The sequence below is a fragment of the Eupeodes corollae genome, chromosome 1 (genome assembly GCF_945859685.1).
Source record: "Eupeodes corollae chromosome 1, idEupCoro1.1, whole genome shotgun sequence".
NCBI classification, from domain to species: domain Eukaryota; kingdom Metazoa; phylum Arthropoda; class Insecta; order Diptera; family Syrphidae; genus Eupeodes; species Eupeodes corollae.
Genome location: NC_079147.1, coordinates 39975475 through 39998678, shown reverse-complemented (window position 1 = coordinate 39998678; position 23204 = coordinate 39975475). Strand labels below are relative to the sequence as shown.

General features: G+C 32.8%; 1 protein-coding gene across 6 annotated transcripts; it reads left to right on the top strand.

The window, feature by feature from the left end:
- The first annotated feature begins 432 nt into the window (after nt 1-432).
- Nucleotides 433-19191, top strand: LOC129942958 (serine-arginine protein 55). Of its 6 annotated transcripts, none has more exons than XM_056052139.1 (10): nt 435-600; nt 764-913; nt 1113-1183; nt 1274-1384; nt 1757-1846; nt 9522-9603; nt 13061-13134; nt 13194-13490; nt 13591-13743; nt 18238-19191. In XM_056052139.1, exons 2-10 carry the CDS (start codon nt 788-790, stop codon nt 18338-18340), a joined length of 1107 nt encoding a protein of 368 aa, XP_055908114.1. In that variant the 5' UTR covers nt 435-600; nt 764-787; the 3' UTR covers nt 18341-19191. The 6 variants fall into 6 exon arrangements, with proteins under 6 accessions (XP_055908117.1, XP_055908114.1, XP_055908111.1 ...); XM_056052136.1 differs by having other exon boundaries at nt 9507-9603; XM_056052137.1 differs by having other exon boundaries at nt 722-913; nt 9507-9603.
- Nucleotides 19192-23204: the final 4013 nt, after the last annotated feature.

Here is a 23204-nt window from a genome sequence, read left to right as displayed (position 1 = left end):
TTTTTTGTCTTGACAAAATAAATAAAATACAAAAATAAAGTTCAAAATTTTCTTAACCTACAAAGGCGTTAAGGAAAAGATGACACCAATGCGAAATTTTCTACTTGTAGTCCACATCTTGTACGTGAATTGACAATGCTATTGACGCCTTATACACAAGTTCGACAAAATGATAGTCAAGCTACTATTGCACCAGCACTCTAATTAATCCTTCTACCTTTGTTAGATTTCTGTACAGATACTATAAATCTGCTATTAATTAAGGAATAAATCGAGATTAATGATATTTTTAAAAGACGTAAGTGTTTTCTTTAATTTACGTCTCGAAAATACAAAATCTTCAAAATTATAAGAATTGGCATCACTTTTTCATCATCCGGAATTCCAAATTCAATTAGCAGAGACCTTAACCTAAAATGTCTAAATTACAAACTCGACCATTTCCGTTTTGCAGTTGCCGCGAGGTTGGCGTTGTTTTGAGACTACTTGTAATATTTTAAAGAATTTCCACCGAATAAGTTGTGTTTCATCATTTAAATTCATCAACAATTATTTGTTGTAACCTTAATTATAACTTTTAAATAAAATATCCATCTAAAGGTGAGCTGAAATTGCAATAAAAACAAAAAAAAACATTTTCCAAACAACCTACGCATCGATAAAAATTTTCTACCTATCGACGCCATTTTGTTTGAGACTTGACTAACAAAAATTTCATTAGTGACCAAAAAATTAAAAACTTTTCTTGCAATTAAAATCGCAGAGTGAATAAATACCAAACAAAAATATGGTTGGATCTCGGGTTTATGTTGGAGGACTACCATACGGAGTCCGAGAAAGGGATTTGGAAAGATTTTTCAAAGGCTACGGACGAACCAGAGATATTCTCATCAAAAATGGCTACGGTTTTGTTGTAAGTTTTATTTTCTATTCCATTTGCTTTTTCTAGTACACTCGCTTTTTGGGTTGTCGCTTTTCGCTTGTGAAATCGATAAATCGACATTTTTGCTTTTGCGACGCTTTTATTTTTCAATTTTAACTTAATTAAGTTTACGTTTGTGTTGATTGAATATTTTCTGATGTGGCTTTTTTGATTTTCTATTTCAAAAAAGGAATTTGAAGATTATCGCGACGCAGATGACGCTGTGTACGAGTTGAACGGGAAGGAGCTTCTTGGAGAAAGGTAAGTTTGCACTATTTTGCTTCGAATCCTGTCTTAAATGTTTTAAAATACTTTTTGGGTGTATTTGTCTTTTATTCCAAAATTATGAAGGGTGGTTGTGGAACCGGCTAGGGGAACAGCCAGAGGTAGCCATAGAGATAGATACGACGACCGCTACAACAGTCGTCGCGGAGGCGGCGGCGGAGGGCGCTACAATGATAAGTGAGTATACTAATTTCATTTTATACTTTCCTTTTTTTTGCTCCAAAAAATAATATAAAATAAAAACTTGTCTTAAAAAGTAATTCACGATAAGATAAATGAGAAAATATATTATTTGTTGTTTACTCCAGACGACAATTGAATTATTTGTTATAAATATATTTATAATATTAAGAATTCAACGTAAATAATAAGTTTACGTTTAGAAACGTGTCACTATCATTCTTAAAAAAAGAAACAATAATTTCATTGTTTCACTATGAACTAAAAATATAAAAGAAAGATTTTTTTTTTAATTTATAAAACAATCAACAATCAATCGCTTGAATATGGCTCATTGTTTTGAAAATCATTTTTCTCCATCTTCAATAGACGTAGAGGCTACAATAGTCGTAAGAGCCCAGGGCGTGATAGTGATGATGGCAAAAAATCCAGGACGGACAAATCTGGAGATGATCCCAGGTTCGAATATTTTAAAAACAAACAAAAAAATAGATTAATTGAATCTTTTTTTAAAAAACAAATTTTATCGGAATTTATTCAAAATCTCTAAATTCAAACAAACAAATCTATTAAGACCTTTTTCTTTGATTTCAAGGGGGTATATTTTTATAGAAGTAGAGACATTTTTATGTTATGTATGTTTCCCAGGGGTAGTTACTTTTTTTTATATACATAAATATATTCGTAAACGTTGCACCTAAAAGTTAGGTAGGTAACACAAAAAAAATGCATTTCAAAGCACAACCTTTAAAGATTATAGAATTGTAGGTAGTTATCATGAAAGGTTTCCCTTTAAACAACAATTTATTCTTTTAACAAACTTGCTAAAGAAGATTGCAATATGGAAAAGAAATTGATGGCCATTACAATTGTAATGGATATAAAATGCATCAAAAGGAAACTATACCATAAAAAGAAACGGTACCATTTCAAATAAAACAAGTTGAACACAAATACACATTTAAGCCACCTTTCAATCGATTATCTGTAAAGTATATTGCATTTTAGGTAGGGAGGTAAGATAGGATAAGATATTGAAGGTATTACCGTTTGTTTAAAATAGATAGGTAGGTAGAAGATAAAAATATACGAGATACTAAATTTGTCCCTTATCAATATGCAGTTTCTTTACCAGATACAAAGATAAGTAGATAAAACGAAAATACGGTACTGGAAATTAAGGGGTGGAATCGATTATTGTGATAAGTGAAAAGTTATAGTTTCCCATTACTTTCCTAACATGCGGTCACCACTAGCGACGAATCCAGGGCAAATTTTAAAGAATGTTTTTACTATCGGAAATACCGCCATCGCAACTTTATTTTCATAGCATGCTATAAAAAAGTATGATACTATTCATAACTTACGTTATCGCAAAGAGAACTGTCATTTTCGTAACGACGCGACTGTTCTGAATATCACTTGGTTGAGCTTTTAATAAATGTGCGCCAAAATTTTGTTTGGGAGTTTTTTTTTTAATGCTGTCATAAGAAACTAACTCAGGACGAAGTGAAACAAATCAATAATTATTCCCCACAAGAAAGCCTGTGGAATTTAAGAATTTTTAATATTTTTGAGAATTGATGATTAGTTATTCGGCAAAAAATAGTGTATTCTACTCTATCTTCCCACATCAAATCTCATGATAAGTGCACTTCGTCTTAAGGGGGTGATCCCATTTTTAGGATTTTTTGTTTACGACCAATAAAAGACACAACTTTATTAAGTTTATTATCATTTATTAAGATAGTTCGACAATAAATATAAAATTTGAATTAAAAGTATTGTACAGAACACGAGTTACACCGGTGTGAACAACTCCACCTCGAAAAAATGGTCTCGCACTTCCTCCACGATTCCGGCTCTTTAAATAAAGTAAATAAATTGGGTGGCGCGACAGTCCGTTGAGAACCAAGGCCTAGTGACTTACAACTCTCAACCATTCCTGTGTGCGAGTAATGTTGTCACTTGTCAGGAATGGAGGGGACCTACAGTTTATATGCCGACTCCGAACGGCTAATTTTGAGAAAGCAATTTTTCATGACAATAGTTACTCTTGGAGAATTTGTCAATTCCTCGCAAGAGGCAGTACCCGTGAAAAGACTTTAGATGGCATAGGCAGGGATCGAACCCAAGTCATCTGGCATGACAGTCCAACGCACTAACCATCATGCCACGGGTACCACTTATTTGGGTATTTGGCTTATCTAAAACAAAAAAAAAGTAAACGGAGTTTTAATCTGTGAGGCTAAATGCATGGAATAAACTATTATCAAATGAATATACCAAAAACTAGACTTTTCGAAGACATCGCGAAGTCGCGAATTTTGCTTTTTTGCCATAAAAAAATTCGAAATTTTTGGAATTTATGCTTGTCGATTGTTTTATTCCATGTTTACATTAGATGAATCCAACCCATACAATTTCAAGTCATTCGGTCAAGCCGTTTTTGAGATAGGAAATTTTGAAGAAAAAAACAGTTTTGAGAAAAAACTCGTTTAAAGTTTCAAGTCCTCTTAACTATGAAAATATCAACTTACCTTTCAATTGGCGATGCCTGGTGCATAGAGTATTCCTTCCTGTTCTTCTTAAAACTCTTTCAAAGCAGATTGTTCAGCTTTTGAATCAATTCTGGCTTGTTTAACGGCATCACTTACGCGCCGCTCAGAACATGAGATTCGCTTTTCATCACGTTTCTCAACATAAGCATCCCATAACTGACATTACTTTCAAATTAGCTTCAAAAAATTCATTAAAGATTTCCTGAATAACTTTATCAGTAAGTTTAAATGGTCCTTTTTTCCACAGATTCTTTTATTTATTTTATCTTCTTTAACATCCCCAAAAACAAAAAAATCGATTTTTTGAACCTATCACATGGGATGACTCCTTTAAAGCGTTCTTTTTCCAAAAAACATTAACCTAGAAAATTTTACAGTTCTTCTGCTGTCTGAAAAGGATATTATCGTCCCCAAAAACATATGTGGACATTAAAATCGTCACACTGGAATAAGGTTTTAAGAAAGCAAATATTAATTCATAAAATACTAAACCTATTCTAAATTTAGGCTTTTTTTGTTCCTTAAGGTTTTAAAGTAACATATTAATTTTACGATTAATAAAAAAAAATTAACATATTTCCCTATTACTGAAAAAAGAAACAACAATTTAAAAGGAAATATTGGCGCCTGTTTGGAATAGAGTCAACTTATCGTAGGAATTTGTCCAACCAACACTTTCCACCACTCTTGTTGAACAATCTTCCAAAATACTGCTTTCTGTATTGCCTTCTTACTACCTGTTTTAAGTCCTCAAACAAATATTGTATTGGATTTAAATTACGTGAATGTGAAGGCCATGTCATTGGATTGATTTTCTGTAAATTTTTGTTTGCATATTTTGGTAAATTAATATTCATATCGGGTCACTGTGTTCTTCATAATGTCAACGTACTTAAATTGACCCATTTTTAATTCCTAAGTATAATAGTTCCTCCTCTATGCTTAACAGCTTTACCGGTGTAATTTGAACTAGTTGAATACATCGGTCCATAAAACAATGATATTTTTAGATATACATACAGTCGTGGTCATACAATAAAGCCATCAATATATATAAGTCCTGGAGGATTTAACGACCTGAGAACAATGCTTCGGGTCGTTGTCCTGTTGCAATATCCAGGCTAACGGTAAATTGTCAACATAATCCCTTTTTAAATGGCTGTTCAAAATGTCCTTGTACATTTATTTGCCAAAATGCACCAACTCCTGATGATGTAAAACATCCCAAACCATCACGGAAAACTCCATGTTTTACAATTTTTTCGTGTATTTCGGGTCTAATTCTTTCAATGGATGACCCGTCATATACTGTTTTCGTCACTGCCAAAAACGTTGAACTTGGATTCGTCGCTCTACACGACCAAATTCCAAACATTTTTTTTAAAGGGCATTCTCCTTGTGAAATGCCCGTGCAAATCATTTTCTACAAGTTTTCTGTAAACTGTTCTAGCAGGGAAACCTAACAGTAATTTGGCTCAAAAGTGCTTTGAATGCTTCTCAACCGTTTCTATTGGTTGGCCTAGTTGTTTTTTCGCTCTGGTTGGTAATAAGTTTGAGAATTCCTTTAAAGCCAAAATGGCCAATTTCTATGCTGGGGAACAGTGTCCCCCACGCCCCATAGTCTATCTTTTAAGAAATTATATTCTATTGTTATAACAAAGTAAATTAAATAATCCAAATGGGAATGTTTGTGCTCAAAAACAAACAGTCTCGAATTATTGATCTGCGAATGGCCACACAACGTAGTCGTTTTTCGTAAATTTACGTTTAGAAGACAGCCAAGAACAACAAACTAAAGGTCCCATAATTTTGTTATAAAACAATGTTTGTAATTGTGGCTACTTAAATGTCCATACCAGTTTTTAAGGCTACGGTAAAAAGACAACATTGTTTTAAATAACAAATGTATACGGTATTTTTGTAAAGAAGAAATCTCGATACATATTAAATCATTTTATGGTCTCACTTATTTTCCGGAAGCTTCTCATTAGTTATAAGATTATAAACTAAAAATTACTTAACAATTTCAACCGTTTAAGCATAAATGCTTCAGCTTTCCTTGTATTGAAAACAGGCTAAGACGAAAAACTATTGAGGATTTTTATTGACTCGAAACAACATTTTTTTAAAGTATTTCTACAATGTTTTTTTTAAGAATTAATTTATATTCTTTTAAGATTATTGTTACGCTGTAACTTGTTTATTTCTACCCAATTCAAAAAAATTCTTATCATAATCAGACTTATGTTAAGTAAACACTTGCAAACACGCTCCACTTAAAAAATAATATAATAATTTGATGGTTATCGCCTATAAAAAATATGCTGCAAAAGTTACTTGGTCATCTTTTTCCCTTTCAAAAAACATTCTAGTGACCGAAAATACTTATGACTGAAGCCAGAATTATCACTTTTTTGTTTTCATTTATTTTCCATTATTTTGAAAATTTTTATTTAATGAAATTGAGCTCAGTTACCCTACAAAAATGTAGAGATTACTTATCACCTTGCCCGATTCCACCCCAGAATTAATTTTCTTGCACACGCCCATATATATTTATTATTTTCAAGCAAAACTAACATCAATCCAGATTTTATCGCATTTTAACTTTCAGCCTTCTTTACTGAATATTTGTATCAATGGAATTTGATATTATAGAAAAATAATGTAATAATATACATCTTGAATGCCTCCTGCATTTTTTACATTTATGAACTTGATCTGTGCCCACAAATCTAAATACTTAAATATTGGAAATGTCTCTAAAATTTGCAACTTGTTGCGTTAAAAGTATTTTGTTTATAAATTTTAAATTCTCAAATTTCCCAATATGCAAAACAATGGCTCGGACTACTCAGCATTCCAAATTGCAATTCAAATTACAAAATTTATTTCTTTATTGAATTTGCCTGTTTTTTTTTAAGATTTTATCTAAGAGATACAGATTATGATGCGAGATTTTAAAAAAGGTTCGAAGAATTGTCGTTTATTATTTTTGTTTTGTTTTTTCACCTGCAAATTTTGGGACACATAATTTTCCTCCAAAGAAGTGCCACTCTTTTGACCTTGCGACAAAAGGTGCAGCCTTGTATAAATATATAGGTGCGACTGTTGTTTCGAAATACGCAGTGTGTTCGACTTAACTTAAGAATGTAGAAAAGGCCAACATTTCAATTTATTCATTTTTTTTTTTAACTTAATTCCAAAAGACACATTCGGCTAATATTTTATTGGCGATTCGCAAGTAATAATAGGAACCCTACGAATGTTTTAGACATGAGCCCGGTCATTGCTCACATCATAATTCTAAAATAGGAATGGTTTTAGTTACTTTTTGTAGGAACCCAAAGGAAACAATGTATTTGCAGAACAAAATAAAAACTACCCCTTTTATTTTATAGAAATATTCAACATTAGAAATTTAATTTTAAAAATGCCAGTTCTTTTTTATTTTTGGATTGTGTTTACGATGTTAGCTTATTTAAAAAGCTTAAATTAACCGATATTAGTATAAACAATGAAAAATAATATACCTACTAAAAGTTTGAATTTATCAATATTTTGATAATTTAAAAATTACATTGAAGGAGGAGAAATTTGAATAATAAACGTAATCATCATTATCTATCTATTTTAACCACCGGTCTTGTGTTTTTTAAAAGTGATATAACATTAAATATTTGATAAACAGAATGTTATTTGAATAAGATGCTACAACCTTTATTTTAGATTAATAAACTTTATAGTTGATAAGACAAGGCAGCACTTTTTACACAGTCAAATATATATGAATATGAATATGAATATGAATATGAATATGAATATGAATATGAATATGAATATGAATATGAATATGAATATGAATATGAATATGAATATGAATATGAATATGAATATGAATATGAATATGAATATGAATATGAATATGAATATGAATATGAATATGAATATGAATATGAATATGAATATGAATATGAATATGAATATGAATATGAATATGAATATGAATATGAATATGAATATGAATATGAATATGAATATGAATATGAATATGAATATGAATATGAATATGAATATGAATATGAATATGAATATGAATATGAATATGAATATGAATATGAATATGAATATGAATATGAATATGAATATGAATATGAATATGAATATGAATATGAATATGAATATGAATATGAATATGAATATGAATATGAATATGAATATGAATATGAATATGAATATGAATATGAATATGAATATGAATATGAATATGAATATGAATATGAATATGAATATGAATATGAATATGAATATGAATATGAATATGAATATGAATATGAATATGAATATGAATATGAATATGAATATGAATATGAATATGAATATGAATATGAATATGAATATGAATATGAATATGAATATGAATATGAATATGAATATGAATATGAATATGAATATGAATATGAATATGAATATGAATATGAATATGAATATGAATATGAATATGAATATGAATATGAATATGAATATGAATATGAATATGAATATGAATATGAATATGAATATGAATATGAATATGAATATGAATATGAATATGAATATGAATATGAATATGAATATGAATATGAATATGAATATGAATATGAATATGAATATGAATATGAATATGAATATGAATATGAATATGAATATGAATATGAATATGAATATGAATATGAATATGAATATGAATATGAATATGAATATGAATATGAATATGAATATGAATATGAATATGAATATGAATATGAATATGAATATGAATATGAATATGAATATGAATATGAATATGAATATGAATATGAATATGAATATGAATATGAATATGAATATGAATATGAATATGAATATGAATATGAATATGAATATGAATATGAATATGAATATGAATATGAATATGAATATGAATATGAATATGAATATGAATATGAATATGAATATGAATATGAATATGAATATGAATATGAATATGAATATGAATATGAATATGAATATGAATATGAATATTAATTTAAAATCGAAAAACGCTCATTTCGAGTAAGTTAAAAGTTTGTCAAAGGAGATAATGTTATTTCAACATCGAATTTTTCTGGTTGATCCGCGGATGTAGATGAGTGTCTAGTGATGCATTAATACTTTTTAAGTTGCTAACTATTAAATTAACTACCTTCAAGTGATAAACAATATGCGTTTTTCTATCCGCATTTCTTTGTCTTGTCTCCCACTGAATTGTGTGCCTTAACTTTTTGTCGCATCCTATTCAAATAATCATATGTATGTTAATAACATTTTATTTGTATTCTTTTTGACCGGTTGTTATAATATTGCATTTTACTATCTTACATAAATCTTTCTTTCATATGACACTGATTCTGTGTAGACATGTGACACTGATTCTGTGTAGACATGGACACCATTAAACTCATTTAACGTCTAAGTAAAAGAAAAGAAAAAAAGGAAAAAACATGTCTAACTATGTGCAGCAGTGTCACAAATAACTATTTAATTGTTTAATTCACTAGATCCAAAAATTCCAGATCGTCCTCAAGATACGGACCACCATTACGCACCGAGTACCGTCTAATTGTTGAGAATCTTTCGAGCCGTGTCAGCTGGCAGGTATGTACTTCTATTTTTAAAAGGTTTTATTTTTCATATATATTCCTCTTCCAAAGTTCTTATTCTCTTAAAAAGAAACAAATATTTTATATGCATAAGTTGTTTTATTGAATTTTTATACAAACTAATTAAAACTCATGTAGGAAGAGGCATAATTATCTTATTTTCAAACAAAAGTTTTCTCAAAGTGAAAACACATCCAGTGCATTCATGGACTCCCCACACAATATATATACCGTTAACGTAGGAGCACAGTCAAACAAATGCAAATAGCTAACCTTCATCCATGTAATATGACCAATAGACCACCACCTGCCATCATTGGATCTCTTAAATGAGGGGGGACTAGATTTAGGGGCCAAACACATACATACACTACTAAAAATCTCTCCAATCCTGGCGACGAACTTGGGACATGAATGTACACTCACTCAAAAAAATAAGATAATTTTGCTTTAAGTAGATGATAATTGATTGATAACACACACGATGAAACACGAAACAAGTGTATAATTATTTCGATCTTAGTCTTGCATGAGCCCTTTATGGGCACTGTTTTCTCATAGGTGAAGAAATCTTACTTTATTTGTTCACCTCATTATTAATTAATTAACTACATTCCAACCATACAAATGTTTTTAGTTAGCTTAACAACAATTTTTTAATTTTTGTTTTATAATAAGGTTTCTGTTTTCCTAGAAAAGAATTTTTGTTTATAAACTTGTTTGTATATATTATAATTTTATATATATTTATGCATAACTTAATGATTTCGTAAAAAATAATTTAAAGTGTCGCATTAAATTATTTTTTCGAAGAATTGCAACCAACAATTGAAATTGGGTCGTGATGAGCAATTCAAGGCAGGCAAACTGATGATGGCTAACCAAATTATGTGTGTATCCTCCTTCTGAGAGAAAGCGGAAGTGTGGTCTGGGTGCCCATTAATGAGCAAACAACGCATATAAGGTTTTCCTCCCAGATGACTTCTTAGAGACAGACAAAAAAAGAGGGCGAGAGAGAGAGAGATAGAGACAGACGTCGCAGGGTCCTCGTTCTTATGACTCACAATCAAAAGAAATCAACCTCTCCTCCTCAACCGTATCTGCTTTGCGACGCCGCCGCTTGCCAGGTGAAAAGCTAGAGCTGCTAGCTTAATAAACATCGCCGCGATGAGTGAGGTGCTTGAAACGAGCGAGGGTCAAACTCAAAGCTAATCCCAAAAAGTAGTATGCTATGCGTGTGTGCTCAACAAACTTCATGTCATGTGTGGTGATGCCCCAAACCATGCGGCGGCAATAGGGTTGATGTTAGAGAAGTGAACTTCCGTTTTAGGTGACATATATCTATGTAAGTCTCTCTCAGAGGGTCAAGGAAGAGATCGCTTTTTCTTTCCCAAAACCACCAAACCAAAAACTCAAATCGAAGCAAAGCGAAGACAAATGAGAGCCAAGGTTCCCCATGGTGGCTATAGAGATCGTCAACGTGCGTAATAGATGTGCATCCCATTTAAAACAAGAAACAATCTGTGTGCCCCTCTATGGCAGCGATGATAACGCCTCCTAACTTAGTAACCACAATCTCAACAGCAAGATTGATGACCGACCGGGTTCGATTCGAAGCTTTTATTTTCATATTCAAATGGGTCCATTACGAGCTTTCGAACTATATAGAAGTAGAAGTCCTTATGCAGCCCTTCCAATTATTGTCCAGACGTGTATTTGAGACGCCACTAAAAAAAACTATCTCAGACGAGACGGGTCAAGATGATTACAATCCAATCCAATCTCCTCCTCTAAGGTTTTGAGGCTGAGCTAGAGCTAGAGTTAGAGCAGCTACTCTCTTCTTCGGGTCATTCGCAAAATTCATTATTTGGTATTTTACATGATTCAAAAAAAAAGGAAAAAGTTAATAAAAAAAAAGACGTAATTGTTTTATAAAAACATCATAGATGTTTCTTCTTCTTACTTTTAATTGTTAAATGATATTTTAAAGTAAAGTTTAGTATATTATTATTAAAGGATACCCACGGTAATCCCTTTGTTGATAAGAGATGCGTGTGCGAACAAATAATGTGCAATGCTAATGCGCCCCCAGAGGACAGCCTGTGTGACACAACCAAACTCTTCGTTTTCTCTTGATGTGTGTGGTTTGGCCGATGAAGCTCCTTCTACTAATCTATGTGCGTGGGATGTGCGTGCGTCCGGTCCGCCCAACCTGATGTGGTCATCTAAAAAACTACTACTACTTCTACAGACAAACAAAAACAACAGAGAAGACTTACTTAACTTGACTTGAAGATACCATAAACTGACTAGACGATCTTTTTTTTGTGTATGTATATTCTTTTTCAGTCTGAAGCTAATGCTTGTGATACACTCTCGCTGGACTTGGTACAATAACTTGTTCAAAACTAACCTGCCACCAAAAAATACAAAACAAATACCACTCATCACGCCCATGATTTGATCTAATCCACGCAAAAACAGAAAAGAATCTCGGAGACGATGTTGTTTCAAAGTCATACCAGACGTGTGTAGAAAACGATCTATCTTTACACAATCAAAAGCAAGGCCTGTCAGCGACTGGTTGACGACAGGCAGTCCGTCCAAAACAAAAAAGCTTGTTGACTTCTTCCTCTTAAAACACACAGAAACAGGTTAAACGTGAAACTGAATAGAAATCCAAATCACCAAAGTGCTATAGAAAATGCGTGTGTAACACAAATGGGTTATAAGCTAAATAAGAACGATAAAGAAGAGTATAATTTGTGTCATCCTCTTTATGTAAGAACAAAAGTATTTTATTTACAACAAAAACAAAAAACATCTAAAAACATGGTTATATATGAAATTTATTTTATATTTTTTCTTATATTATTAAATAATTCTTACAAACAATTACACAAAAGAACTGAAGTAATTAATGTTTAAATTTTTGTTGTTTGAAGATCGATAATTGGTTTTAACTTCAATACAAACTCAAAAGAACACTATCCAAGCGGATGATGTAGGGATGGAGGACGGTCGTTTTCATCTTCAGAATCAACCCAACCAGACCTCCTAGGCTAGGGTTTTTATATGTCAATAAAATAAGGGCTAAAAAAGGGGTGGTTATAATGTATGTCGTCTTCTTGGTTGCTTCTCCCAAACAAACAAAAAGAAATGATCGTTTGATCATATGAAATCACATTCTTCCAAGTGGATTCCGTCACCACCGACCGAACGCACACGCAAAATAGATGATACAAGAGCAGCGTGGCTCCTGCTTCCTGTTTCTCCTGCCTAACCGGAAGATGCAATTTCTCTATTGAGTTTGATTGAAGTTATAAAAGCAGGTTAATCGATTGGTAAACAGTTCTTTTGTGTGTGTTCTAAATAAACTGGAAAACGATCCATATTTCTTTTTGGGCTACTTGACAAATTATTTTAACTTAATTTCTTCTCTTCGTGTAAAGGATCTGAAAGACTATATGCGTCAGGCAGGTGAAGTAACTTATGCAGATGCACATAAGCAGAGGCGCAACGAAGGGTAAATATTTTACTTTATTTTTACAATCATTTTTATTTTATTTATTTATTTTTAAATAGTGTTGTTGAATTCGCCTCATTGTCTGATATGAAGACAGCAATTGAAAAACTTGACGATACTGATTTGAATGGTCGCCGTGTTCGTTTGGTTGAAGATCGTCGTGGAGGACGCAGCGGTGGACGTGGAAGATCTCGTTCTTCGAGTTCACGTTCTAGGTCTCGCTCACGCAGACGTTCTCGCTCCAGGTCTCGTCGTTCATCTCGATCACGTTCAAAGTCTCATAGCCGCTCCAAATCTCGTGGAGCTCGTTCCAAGTCCAAGTCAGTTGTTAAATCACGATCAAGATCCCGTTCTAAGTAAGTTTTTATTTTCTTTAAAAACTTTTTTAATTGTTTTTTTTTTTTTAATAATTTAATAATTATTAATTTCTTTGTTTTGTTTTTATTTAATTTATAGCAAATCAAGAGATGTTTCTAAATCCAAGTCAAAGTCTCGTTCACGTTCCCGTTCATTGAAGCGTGCATCATCTAGATCACGATCCCGTTCACATTCTAAGCGCGAATCGCGTTCTAGATCACGCTCCAAGTCCAGAAGAGATTCACACTCGAGGTAAGGTTTTATTTTTTATTGAATCCAAAGTTTTTTTTTCTAAACAATCAGCATCATCTTAATTTTTATTTTGCACCTTTTCTTAAACTAAGATTTGAATTAACCATAGGTCTAGATTGTAAAATAAGTATCAAAGTAAATTTTATAGTATAACACATATAATTCATATAAAGTTCATATTGTCATGTTGACAGAATTACCTTAGGAATTTCTAGATATTTATTACACTATCTTATCGGTTTTAATTAATTTTATTAAGCATTTGAAGAGCGGCGTATATAACGATCACGTTCACTAGAACCACAACCAGCATGTACCTTTGCCATTTGACTTCATCCGTCCATATGAAACAAAACGATACCTATCGCGTGCTGTTTTCATCCGTTCTTTATTTCTGAAGTACTTTCTCCTCTGTTATTCTGTTTTGTGTTGTTGTCACTTTATCAAGTCTAAGTCACAAGAAGGTGCAGTGTCTCTATTTGCGAATGCCGAATGCTATATAAATAGAAAGAATACTTAATATTTTCGACAATTTATACGCCATTTATGGAAATTCTTACAAAAATCAGATAGGTCCAGGGAAATGCCCTCATTCTATAAGGTGTCTCATGAGAAGGGCACAATCCAAAAACGCAAAAGATGAAAAGTGTTCAACTACGTGATTCCTGCATTTAAAAATGCGATCCTTGAAATGGGGACACCTTATACGTATTCGTGCTATAAGCTTGTCGCAAATATAAAGCTATATAATATTATATATTTATTGTTATTTCATTCATTAAGCCATTATATAAGATATATTAAAAATCTAGTCTCATCCAAAATAACCATCCTCAGCCTTTAATTACAGCTCTTAATTGTAGTGGACTTTGACCTTTGTCTATTGACATTGTTACCACTGCTTCGGTTAAATCCATTCTTTAAATAATATTATAAAATGGACTTATCGAGGCAAATCATGTAGAATTCATCTAACTTAATTGAAATGGGTATTTGTTAAACCCTTAGCCAAACTTTCTTCCATACCGCTATGGTACAATTTTTTCACATTTATCATCATGATCTGCTCGAAAACCGGGATCCGGGGATTGTACTACAAATTACTTTCCGAGCTGGTTCCTTTTCCCTCATATGAGCTACGTGTCCAGTCCGCCTGAGTCTACCAAGATTAATTTTTGTTAGCTTTAAAGTAGATTGCTTATAGTTCATGATTATAGCGTCTCCGGAATCGTCCTTCCTCACACGAGGGACCAAGAACTCTCCGCAAGCCTTTCCTGTAGAACGCGCCTAAAAAAGGCTTGCCCGGATTTAAGATCTTCGAAAGACTGAAGTAGGCTCTGTTGGTTTAGAGCAATCGCCCGTTTATTTCTTCTTCTATGCTACTTCAAATACGTGATCTGCTACCTTCATTTCTAGACCAATTATTCTTCCCACAGTCAACGCCACCTTGTACTTAGTTTGTTTGCCTCACTAATAACCCCACTTTTTAGTGCCGCCTGTTCGATCTTGATGAATTAATCGGGCACCGCTTGTTTGTTAACATTATTTCCTCAAAAGCAAGAGTAATGGTTACGTTAAAATAAAACCTTTTCATTCGAAAACAATAACTTTTTTAATAGTCGAGGTGTAAACAAATGGTATATAGAACGTCGATAGTATTCAAATGGTATTCTTTCCCGAACTCTTTCGGTTACTACTACTAATTTTTAGACTGTTAGCTATCATATACTCTTGAAAATTTTGCGAACCAACGAAACTGAAATCAAATCGACATTCATTAATTGCTTACTAATGCAAACGCTTAGAAAAATAAGATAAATAAATAAGTTGCCGCAACAGTCCGTAGAGAACCGAGGCCTAGTGACTTACAACTTTCAACCATTCCTGTGTGGAAGTAATGTTGTCAGAAATGGAGGAGGAAAATAAGATACCACTTTTATATCAAAGCAGCAACAACGTCTTATAGCACGACTACATATGCCACCACCTTCACTCCCACACCAAACTCCATCTACCCATATCCTGATCATATCCTTGAAAACAAAGAACAGAACATCACCCTTCATCTATTTCCAGACAAGAAAGTGACGGAGGAGTCACTGTCATAGAAGAATTAGTCAGAATCTCAACAAGCAAAACGTAGCTCTTGGAGAAAATTCTGTGAAAAGATAGTATGACTAATGAGTCAGCGAGAATTTCCCGAGTTGCAATCATGGTGAAAATAACGATGGATAGGATACAATGTCCTTTCTACCATTCAAATCACCAGTGATGTTCTCGTAAAAGTGATGTTCTCGTAAAAGTGATGTTCTCGTAATCCTGCAACTTAACAATATAATAAATAACAACATTAGTTAGTGGTTTCCAGAGCTGTGATGCGATATCAGAGTAGTTTTTAGCGCAGTAAGCCCAGCCTCACTAGGGCTATAAACTACAGACCAATTATTAGTCTCACATTTTTTATTCTTAAAAGATTGGAGAGGCTTCTAGAAATTCACATCCATAGTAACACCAAGCCTAGAGTTTTATCTCCTTCCCAACATGTCTAGTCTCTTTTAAGGGCAACATTTCAGGAACGGCCTAACACTGAGTGACGGACACTATAGCAGTAAATACCTCATTATAAAGGGTGTCCCAAAATTAACGCAAGATTTGAATTTCCCGCCATTTGTGCAGTGAAGTGTTGGCAACCCTGAAAAAATGCAATTTGACAGCTAATAGTATAGGGTTATTAAAAATGGAGCGTTACACGATAAAACAACGTGTTTTCATTATTAAAGAATATTTCAAAAATAGTGAAAGCTTGGCGGCTGCAGTTCGAAAATTTCATACAAAATAAAATATGGTCGGAATAGTGTTTTAACTTCGTCAACTGTGAAGAGATTAATTGAAAAATTCATGGAGACTGGATCCGTTGGAGACGCCAAACACCTTGGTCGTCCAAAAACAAGCCGTTCAAATGTGAATGTCGAAGCAGTGCGTGAGAGTCTTGCTGACAATCCAGGAACCTCAATTCGACGTCGTGGACAAGAATTGCAAATTTCAAGAAACTCTTCAGCGTATACTCACCAAAGATCTGTGTCTTCATGCTTACAAAATTCAATTAACACAACATTTGAAGCCTAATGACCATGGACAGAGAAGAGAGTTCGTTGAATGGATTATTGAACATCAACAAATGGACCCTGATTTTTCGAGCAAAATCATCCTAAGCGATGAAGCACATTTTCATCTTGATGGCTTTGTCAATCGCCAAAATTGCCGCATTTGGGGTTCGGAGAACCCACATGTGATTGTTGAAAAACAAATGCATCCACAACGCGTGACTGTAAGGTGTGGATTTTTGGGCTGGAGGCATAATTGGGCCATATTTTTTTGAAAATGATGCTGGTCAAGCAGTGACTGTTACTGGTGCTCGATATCGCGACATGATTACACAGTTCTTTCTGCCAAAATTGGATGATATTGATGTGTCCAATATGTGGTTTCAACAAGACAGTGCCACATGTCATACAGCCCGTGAAACAATTCAATTACTGCATGAGACATTTCCAGGTCGTGTACTCTCTCGTTTCGGTGATCAAAATTGGCCTCCTAGATCGTGTGATTTAACACTATTAGACTTCTTTTTATGGGGTTATTTGAAATCACAAGTCTATGTCAACAAGCCCACAACCACCCGTGCATTAAAGAAGGAGATTCAACGCTGCATCAACGAAACTCAGCCACATTTATGCAGAATGGTCATGGAAAATTTCAACAAAAGAGTGCGCATGTGCATGCAAAGCCATGGAGGCCATTTGTCCGATGTGTTGTTCCATACATAACCCTATCCTATGTACTTTACGAGTCAATAAAAATATAACTATCAAAAGACTAAAAACGGCGTTTTCTATTTAATCCAAATCTTGCGTTAATTTTGGGACACCCTTTAGAAGTATATCAACAAGCGATATTTAAATATCCACATCCAAAGGATATGTCTAACCACGATTAAACCAAGCCTTATGTTGAATGTGTACATGGACAAAGCGACTTGACTCAGGTACCAGGTCACTGATCAATCGCCGGCCCATCAATTTAACCTAACCTAACGATTAAAAAAACATTAATATATTAAGCTAGAATCAATTCAAGTAAAATTAAGAAAAACAAAACTGTTGTCATGAAGTATTTTTCTCATTCTGAGCTTAGCCACTAATTGAATTTGTAAATGAAACACTTAAAGGCACACATTTAAACTTATTTCTTTTCTTTATTTTATATACATAATTGTAAGGGTAATCTTAAAACAATTGCACCAACATAACAAATGAATTCTTATTTTTATTACAAAGCCGCATGAATTTGGATGCACATTACAAAGGCATTTAAAATTAAAATAAAGAAGAGGTGATGCTGAGTTTATACAATTTTTTTAGTTTTCCTTTTTTTTTCTTGTTGACACCAATACCAAATTATTCATATATTTCTTTTCTTTAAATCTACTTTCAGGGATCGTTCTGGATCGGAAAATAACAAATCACGCTCACGGTCCATTTCCCCAAAGAACGGTAACATGTCACCCGATAGAAATAACGAGAGCATGGAAGACTAAATGGCTTAGTTTTATGATAATTTTAACGTAACAGTTTTTTTGTTTTTGCGCTTCAGTTTCTCACGAGAAAACAAAAGAAAGTTTAAAAAAAAAAGAAAAAAAAACAAACAAACACAATTCTTAGGGATAATAATATGTAACAATACAATATTGTCACCTAAGTTTCTTAACTTTAAATTGACATTTTTCACAGTTACATAATTGTTTTGATTTCAACAAACATAATTTTCTCTTCTATAAACAAAAAAAACAATATTAATCACATTTTTATTGTGTAGTGTAGAACTGGAAGTTTTCTTTTTTTGCAAATTTCATAAGATAAATTTATTAAGGACTTTATACAAAAGAAAACAAACAAAAATACATTCATATATAAACTACATTTATTAGACTATACATTCTCTCTAATAAATGTATTTTATTTTGGAATTTTGATAATTGCATATATATACAAAAAAATATCTATATATATATTCGTGGAATTTTATTTATATTTTAAATATTATGGTGTAAAGAAAATAAACAAAAGAAATAATTTAAATAATAAAAACAAATTTGCTTCTTATAGAGAGAAGTATTGGCCCGGGCTCATAAATCGGAATCAACTTAAAGTGGCGTGCGTTCATTTAAAAATATATAATAGTTGATTGCTGATATCAAAAACACAATTACACAAAGGAAGTTACAACAGCAAAAATAACTAAGTAAAGTCCAGCGTTTTTAAAATAATATTAATAGCGGTATCTAGAAATTACTTTTTTATTTTAAAAACAAAACTTCTGTTTGTATCTGACAGTATATATGTTTAAGGTTCAGTAATAAATAAAATAAAGTATGAATTAAAAAAAAAATTGTCTTTCGTTTGGAGTTTATATGCTTATAGGTTGAGAAAACCTTCTATGTTGTCGATATCTCCTGCATGAGGTTGACCTTTATAGTGATCCTGTATTCAGATGTGGATTCATTTGGAAAAAATATACTTACAGAGAAAAAAATGAGCTTATAGAGAAAAGTATTGGCGGAATGTTCTTTGGAGCTATACTTACTAAGGTCCTCAGACCTGTTAAGTCCGTTGGGAAACCCTTAAGGGGTATAGGGCCTCTACTACGCCTGTGCGCCATTGTGCGGTTTCTGGAGATGTGTTTCAGCTCGCTCCAACTCTTGCCTAGTGACGCTGATTCCTCCTCGACTGTTTTGCGCCATGTGCTTCTCGGTCGTCCAGGGGTGGCAGCACGTATGTAACTTGATACAATCGAGGATTGTCGATCAACTCGAAACAAATTATTTTTGATAGCACGTAATTTGAGACGAATTCCATTGTGACTTTTACTTAAAAAAGTCATGTGAACTATAAAATAAAATGTCAAATGAGTTTTCTTTGAAATTATTTTATTCTAGTTTCAATTTTAAGTTTTTTTTTTTCGAAATGTGTTTCTTTGACTCGGGAGTGAAAGTGAAGGCGAAGAAGTGTCCTATGCTAAAATCAAAAGAAGATATTTGAGAGAGATAACAATCGAGGACTCTCGATTAAACCAAAACGTGTGCTGCCAATGCTCGATTGTATCGACTAAACTCGGTTGTATCAAGTTACGTGCTGGCACCCCAGCTCTTTTTGTGTGAGCCGATTCCACTGCATTGCTTAGTCTGCAAAGCAGTATTATAGAGTCAAGGTTTCTGACCTGTTATTCTATGAAAGATGGGATATTCGGCTTGACCAGAAAATTCTTAGGATGTTACGAAGACATCTATTCAAAAAAGTTTACACCTTTCCTCTAATAGCTGAAGTAACCTTCCAAGTGTTGCACCCATAAAAAAGCACAGATTCGACATTCGTGCGAAACAGTCGTACCTTTGTTCTTAAGCTGATAGAGTTATTCCTCCAAATACCGAACGCAGCTTTTGCTTTGCTGATGCGGCAGATAACGGCTTGTTTGGTTCCGCCTTCGATGGATACGATACTTCCAAGGTATTGAAAGCTCTCCACTTCAACAAATCATTTTTGTTTTTCCGGAATTAATTTTCAGACTTCTGCTTCTCTCTTCACACTTGTCATTTGATGGAGATTGGAGAAAGATCTTATGAGATCTCGTCCGCCGTATCCAAGTGCTTTAAATAGGATGTCAAAGTCCATTGGATCTCTCCGCTATCTGATAAAAACAATATTGGCGACAGAAAACAGCCCTATCTGACACCGCTACTTATTTCAAAATCCTCTGGCAACCTACCATCGTGCTGAACATGACACTTGGATCCATCATATGTTGCTTTTATAATAGCGATTAGTTTTCATGGAATTCCTCACCTCCGCAAAGCTAACTATGTAGGTGTACTCCCTGTTGACGCTATGAAAGGCATTCTCGAAGTCGATGAACAGCAGGTGTAGTGGTGCTCGGTATTCAACGCACTGCTCAATAATTATCCGCAGGATGTTGATATGATCAACACAGAAGGATTCAGCGCGGAATCCTGCTTGTTCGGCATCGAATGTGGCCTCAAGGTAGAAAGCAAATTCCTCTCCAGTTTTCGCACTTTGTAAGATCTCCTTTTTTGGGTTGACGATTATTCCCTTCTTCCACTCATGGGGGAAGCTTTCGGTAGTCTAGGCTTCTTTTATAAGCGCGATGAAGCAGTTCGCTTGATGACATTTGCTAGAGGAATTTCAGCAAGTCCTACCGATTTATATTTCTTTGGCTATTTGGAGTTATAAAGCAAGAAATTAATTTATTTAGCAAGGTTGACAAAATAATGGGGAATCACGAGTATGTTTTACATAGACGGGGTTATAATGACGAAACCGATATTTTAAATCTTAATTAAATCGATAACTTTTCTTTATCTTTATTGTAGCATCAATGTTATAATATTTTTTCTTAAACTAAATTGCACAATTTACAGAGACATGGTAAAAGGCTACCTTACTACTGTCAATATTATAACTATTATATTAATTAACAAAAAATACAGAAAGAAATAGTATTGAAGGAAAAGCTACATAAAAACCTACATATAAAACAATAAGAAAATAGAATGAAGGAAGGTGGGCGGTAAAATTAAAAAAAAAGGATTCAAACCAAAGTTTGAGTAATACAAGTACATAATAATTAAAATAACTAAAATAAATACATCAATAAATGTATAAATAAATAAATACAAAAAAAAATAATAAAAGAAAATACCTAAGTAAATAAATAAATAATAACAATAGAAAAGAATAGACAGAATAAAATAATGTTAAAATAAATATATCAATAAAATAAAAATATAAATATATGAATAAATAAATAAATAGACAAACAAATAAATATATATTTAAATAAACAAATAGGTTAATAATTAAACAAATAGACAGGTAAATTAAATTAAAAAAAATAGATAATTTATTAGAAAGTCATTGTGAAGCTAGGTTTGAAATCAAGGTATTATCAGACATACAGTACATGATGCAAGGTATCGCTCATTAAGTTTGGCAATTCTTCCTGATACCATATCCATAGCTAAAATGGTATGAAGTTCATTAGTTGAAAATGACCTTCGAAGCTTCAGAATCATTTTCAGAATCTTATTTTGAGCTGTCTGCAGCCGTCGTATATTAGAGATTGCACAATTACCCTATACTGGTGAAGCGTAGTACAAGATAGCTTGGAACACCACTTTGTATATTAAAAGCTTATTATCGGTGCTAAACATTGATTTGCGATTAATAAAAGGATAAAGAATTTTAACTGAATGATTTATTTTCTGAATCGTTTTTTGTATATGTAAGCCAAATGTTAATGTTTTATCTAAATGCACTCCGAGATATTTTGCGTCAGATTTCTATACTTGTGCCATCCATAAGAAGATTATTGCTTGGTAAAAAGCAGGCTTTTCTTTTTGGAGTAAAAAAGATTGGTTGCGTTTTTGAAGCATTGATTTTTATTTCCCAGTCATGAAAGTAGCTTTGTATAACATTTAGACTAGATTGCAGATTATTTTCGATTATGAAACCAAATGAATCTGAAGAGGCGATAACTTTTCTAACAAAATGAATTATTACGAAATTTTCCAATGTAGTGTGGCAATCGACAATTCGACTTATTCTACAGGAGGTGAGTACGATTTTAAATAGACACAGAATTTTCATAAAAGTTACACAAAAATTTCCACCGAGAGATTTTTCTTGGTAACCAAGATTTCAATGTAAAACCCAGTCTTAATTTTAAAGAATACCGTCCTCCGCAATGAACTTTTTCCAGACCTGAATTCTTTTTAAATGATATTTTTTCTTTCGATTAGAAATTCAAACCCGCAGCTTCTTTTTTCCTATAAAACTTATATTTTCCCCAATTTATATTTTACTTTTAACTCATGTACTTCTGCAGTTGAAAAATTGTGGATGCACCATCTGCGCGACGAGGATTTTATTTATGATGTTTATGAATATACTAGGGGTGTTTAATATATTTTCGGTATCGATCTGAAGGAAAATGCGAATTCAATTTAAATTATTTTTCAATATAATCTCCCCTAAAATCAATGCATTTGTTACATCTTTAGATAAGCTTTTTAAAACCCTCTTTCTCTGCAAAATACCCATTTATTACCGACTTGAGATCTTCATCATCCGAACATCTTTTTCCACGAAGACATTTTTTCACACAGGAAATAATCACTAGGCAAGGTCTGGACTATAGAGTGGGTTATGGATTTCTTCGAAATCAAAACCTCAGTACACGGAGTGACCATGAAATTCTTCGGGGGTCTGTTCCTTTTTTATGGCACTGCATGGACTCTTGTATGCATTCAGGGTCATAGTTGTGAACCCATGTTCCGTCCCCAGTAACGATTCGATCCATAACACCGTCGGTGTTCTCACAATATATCC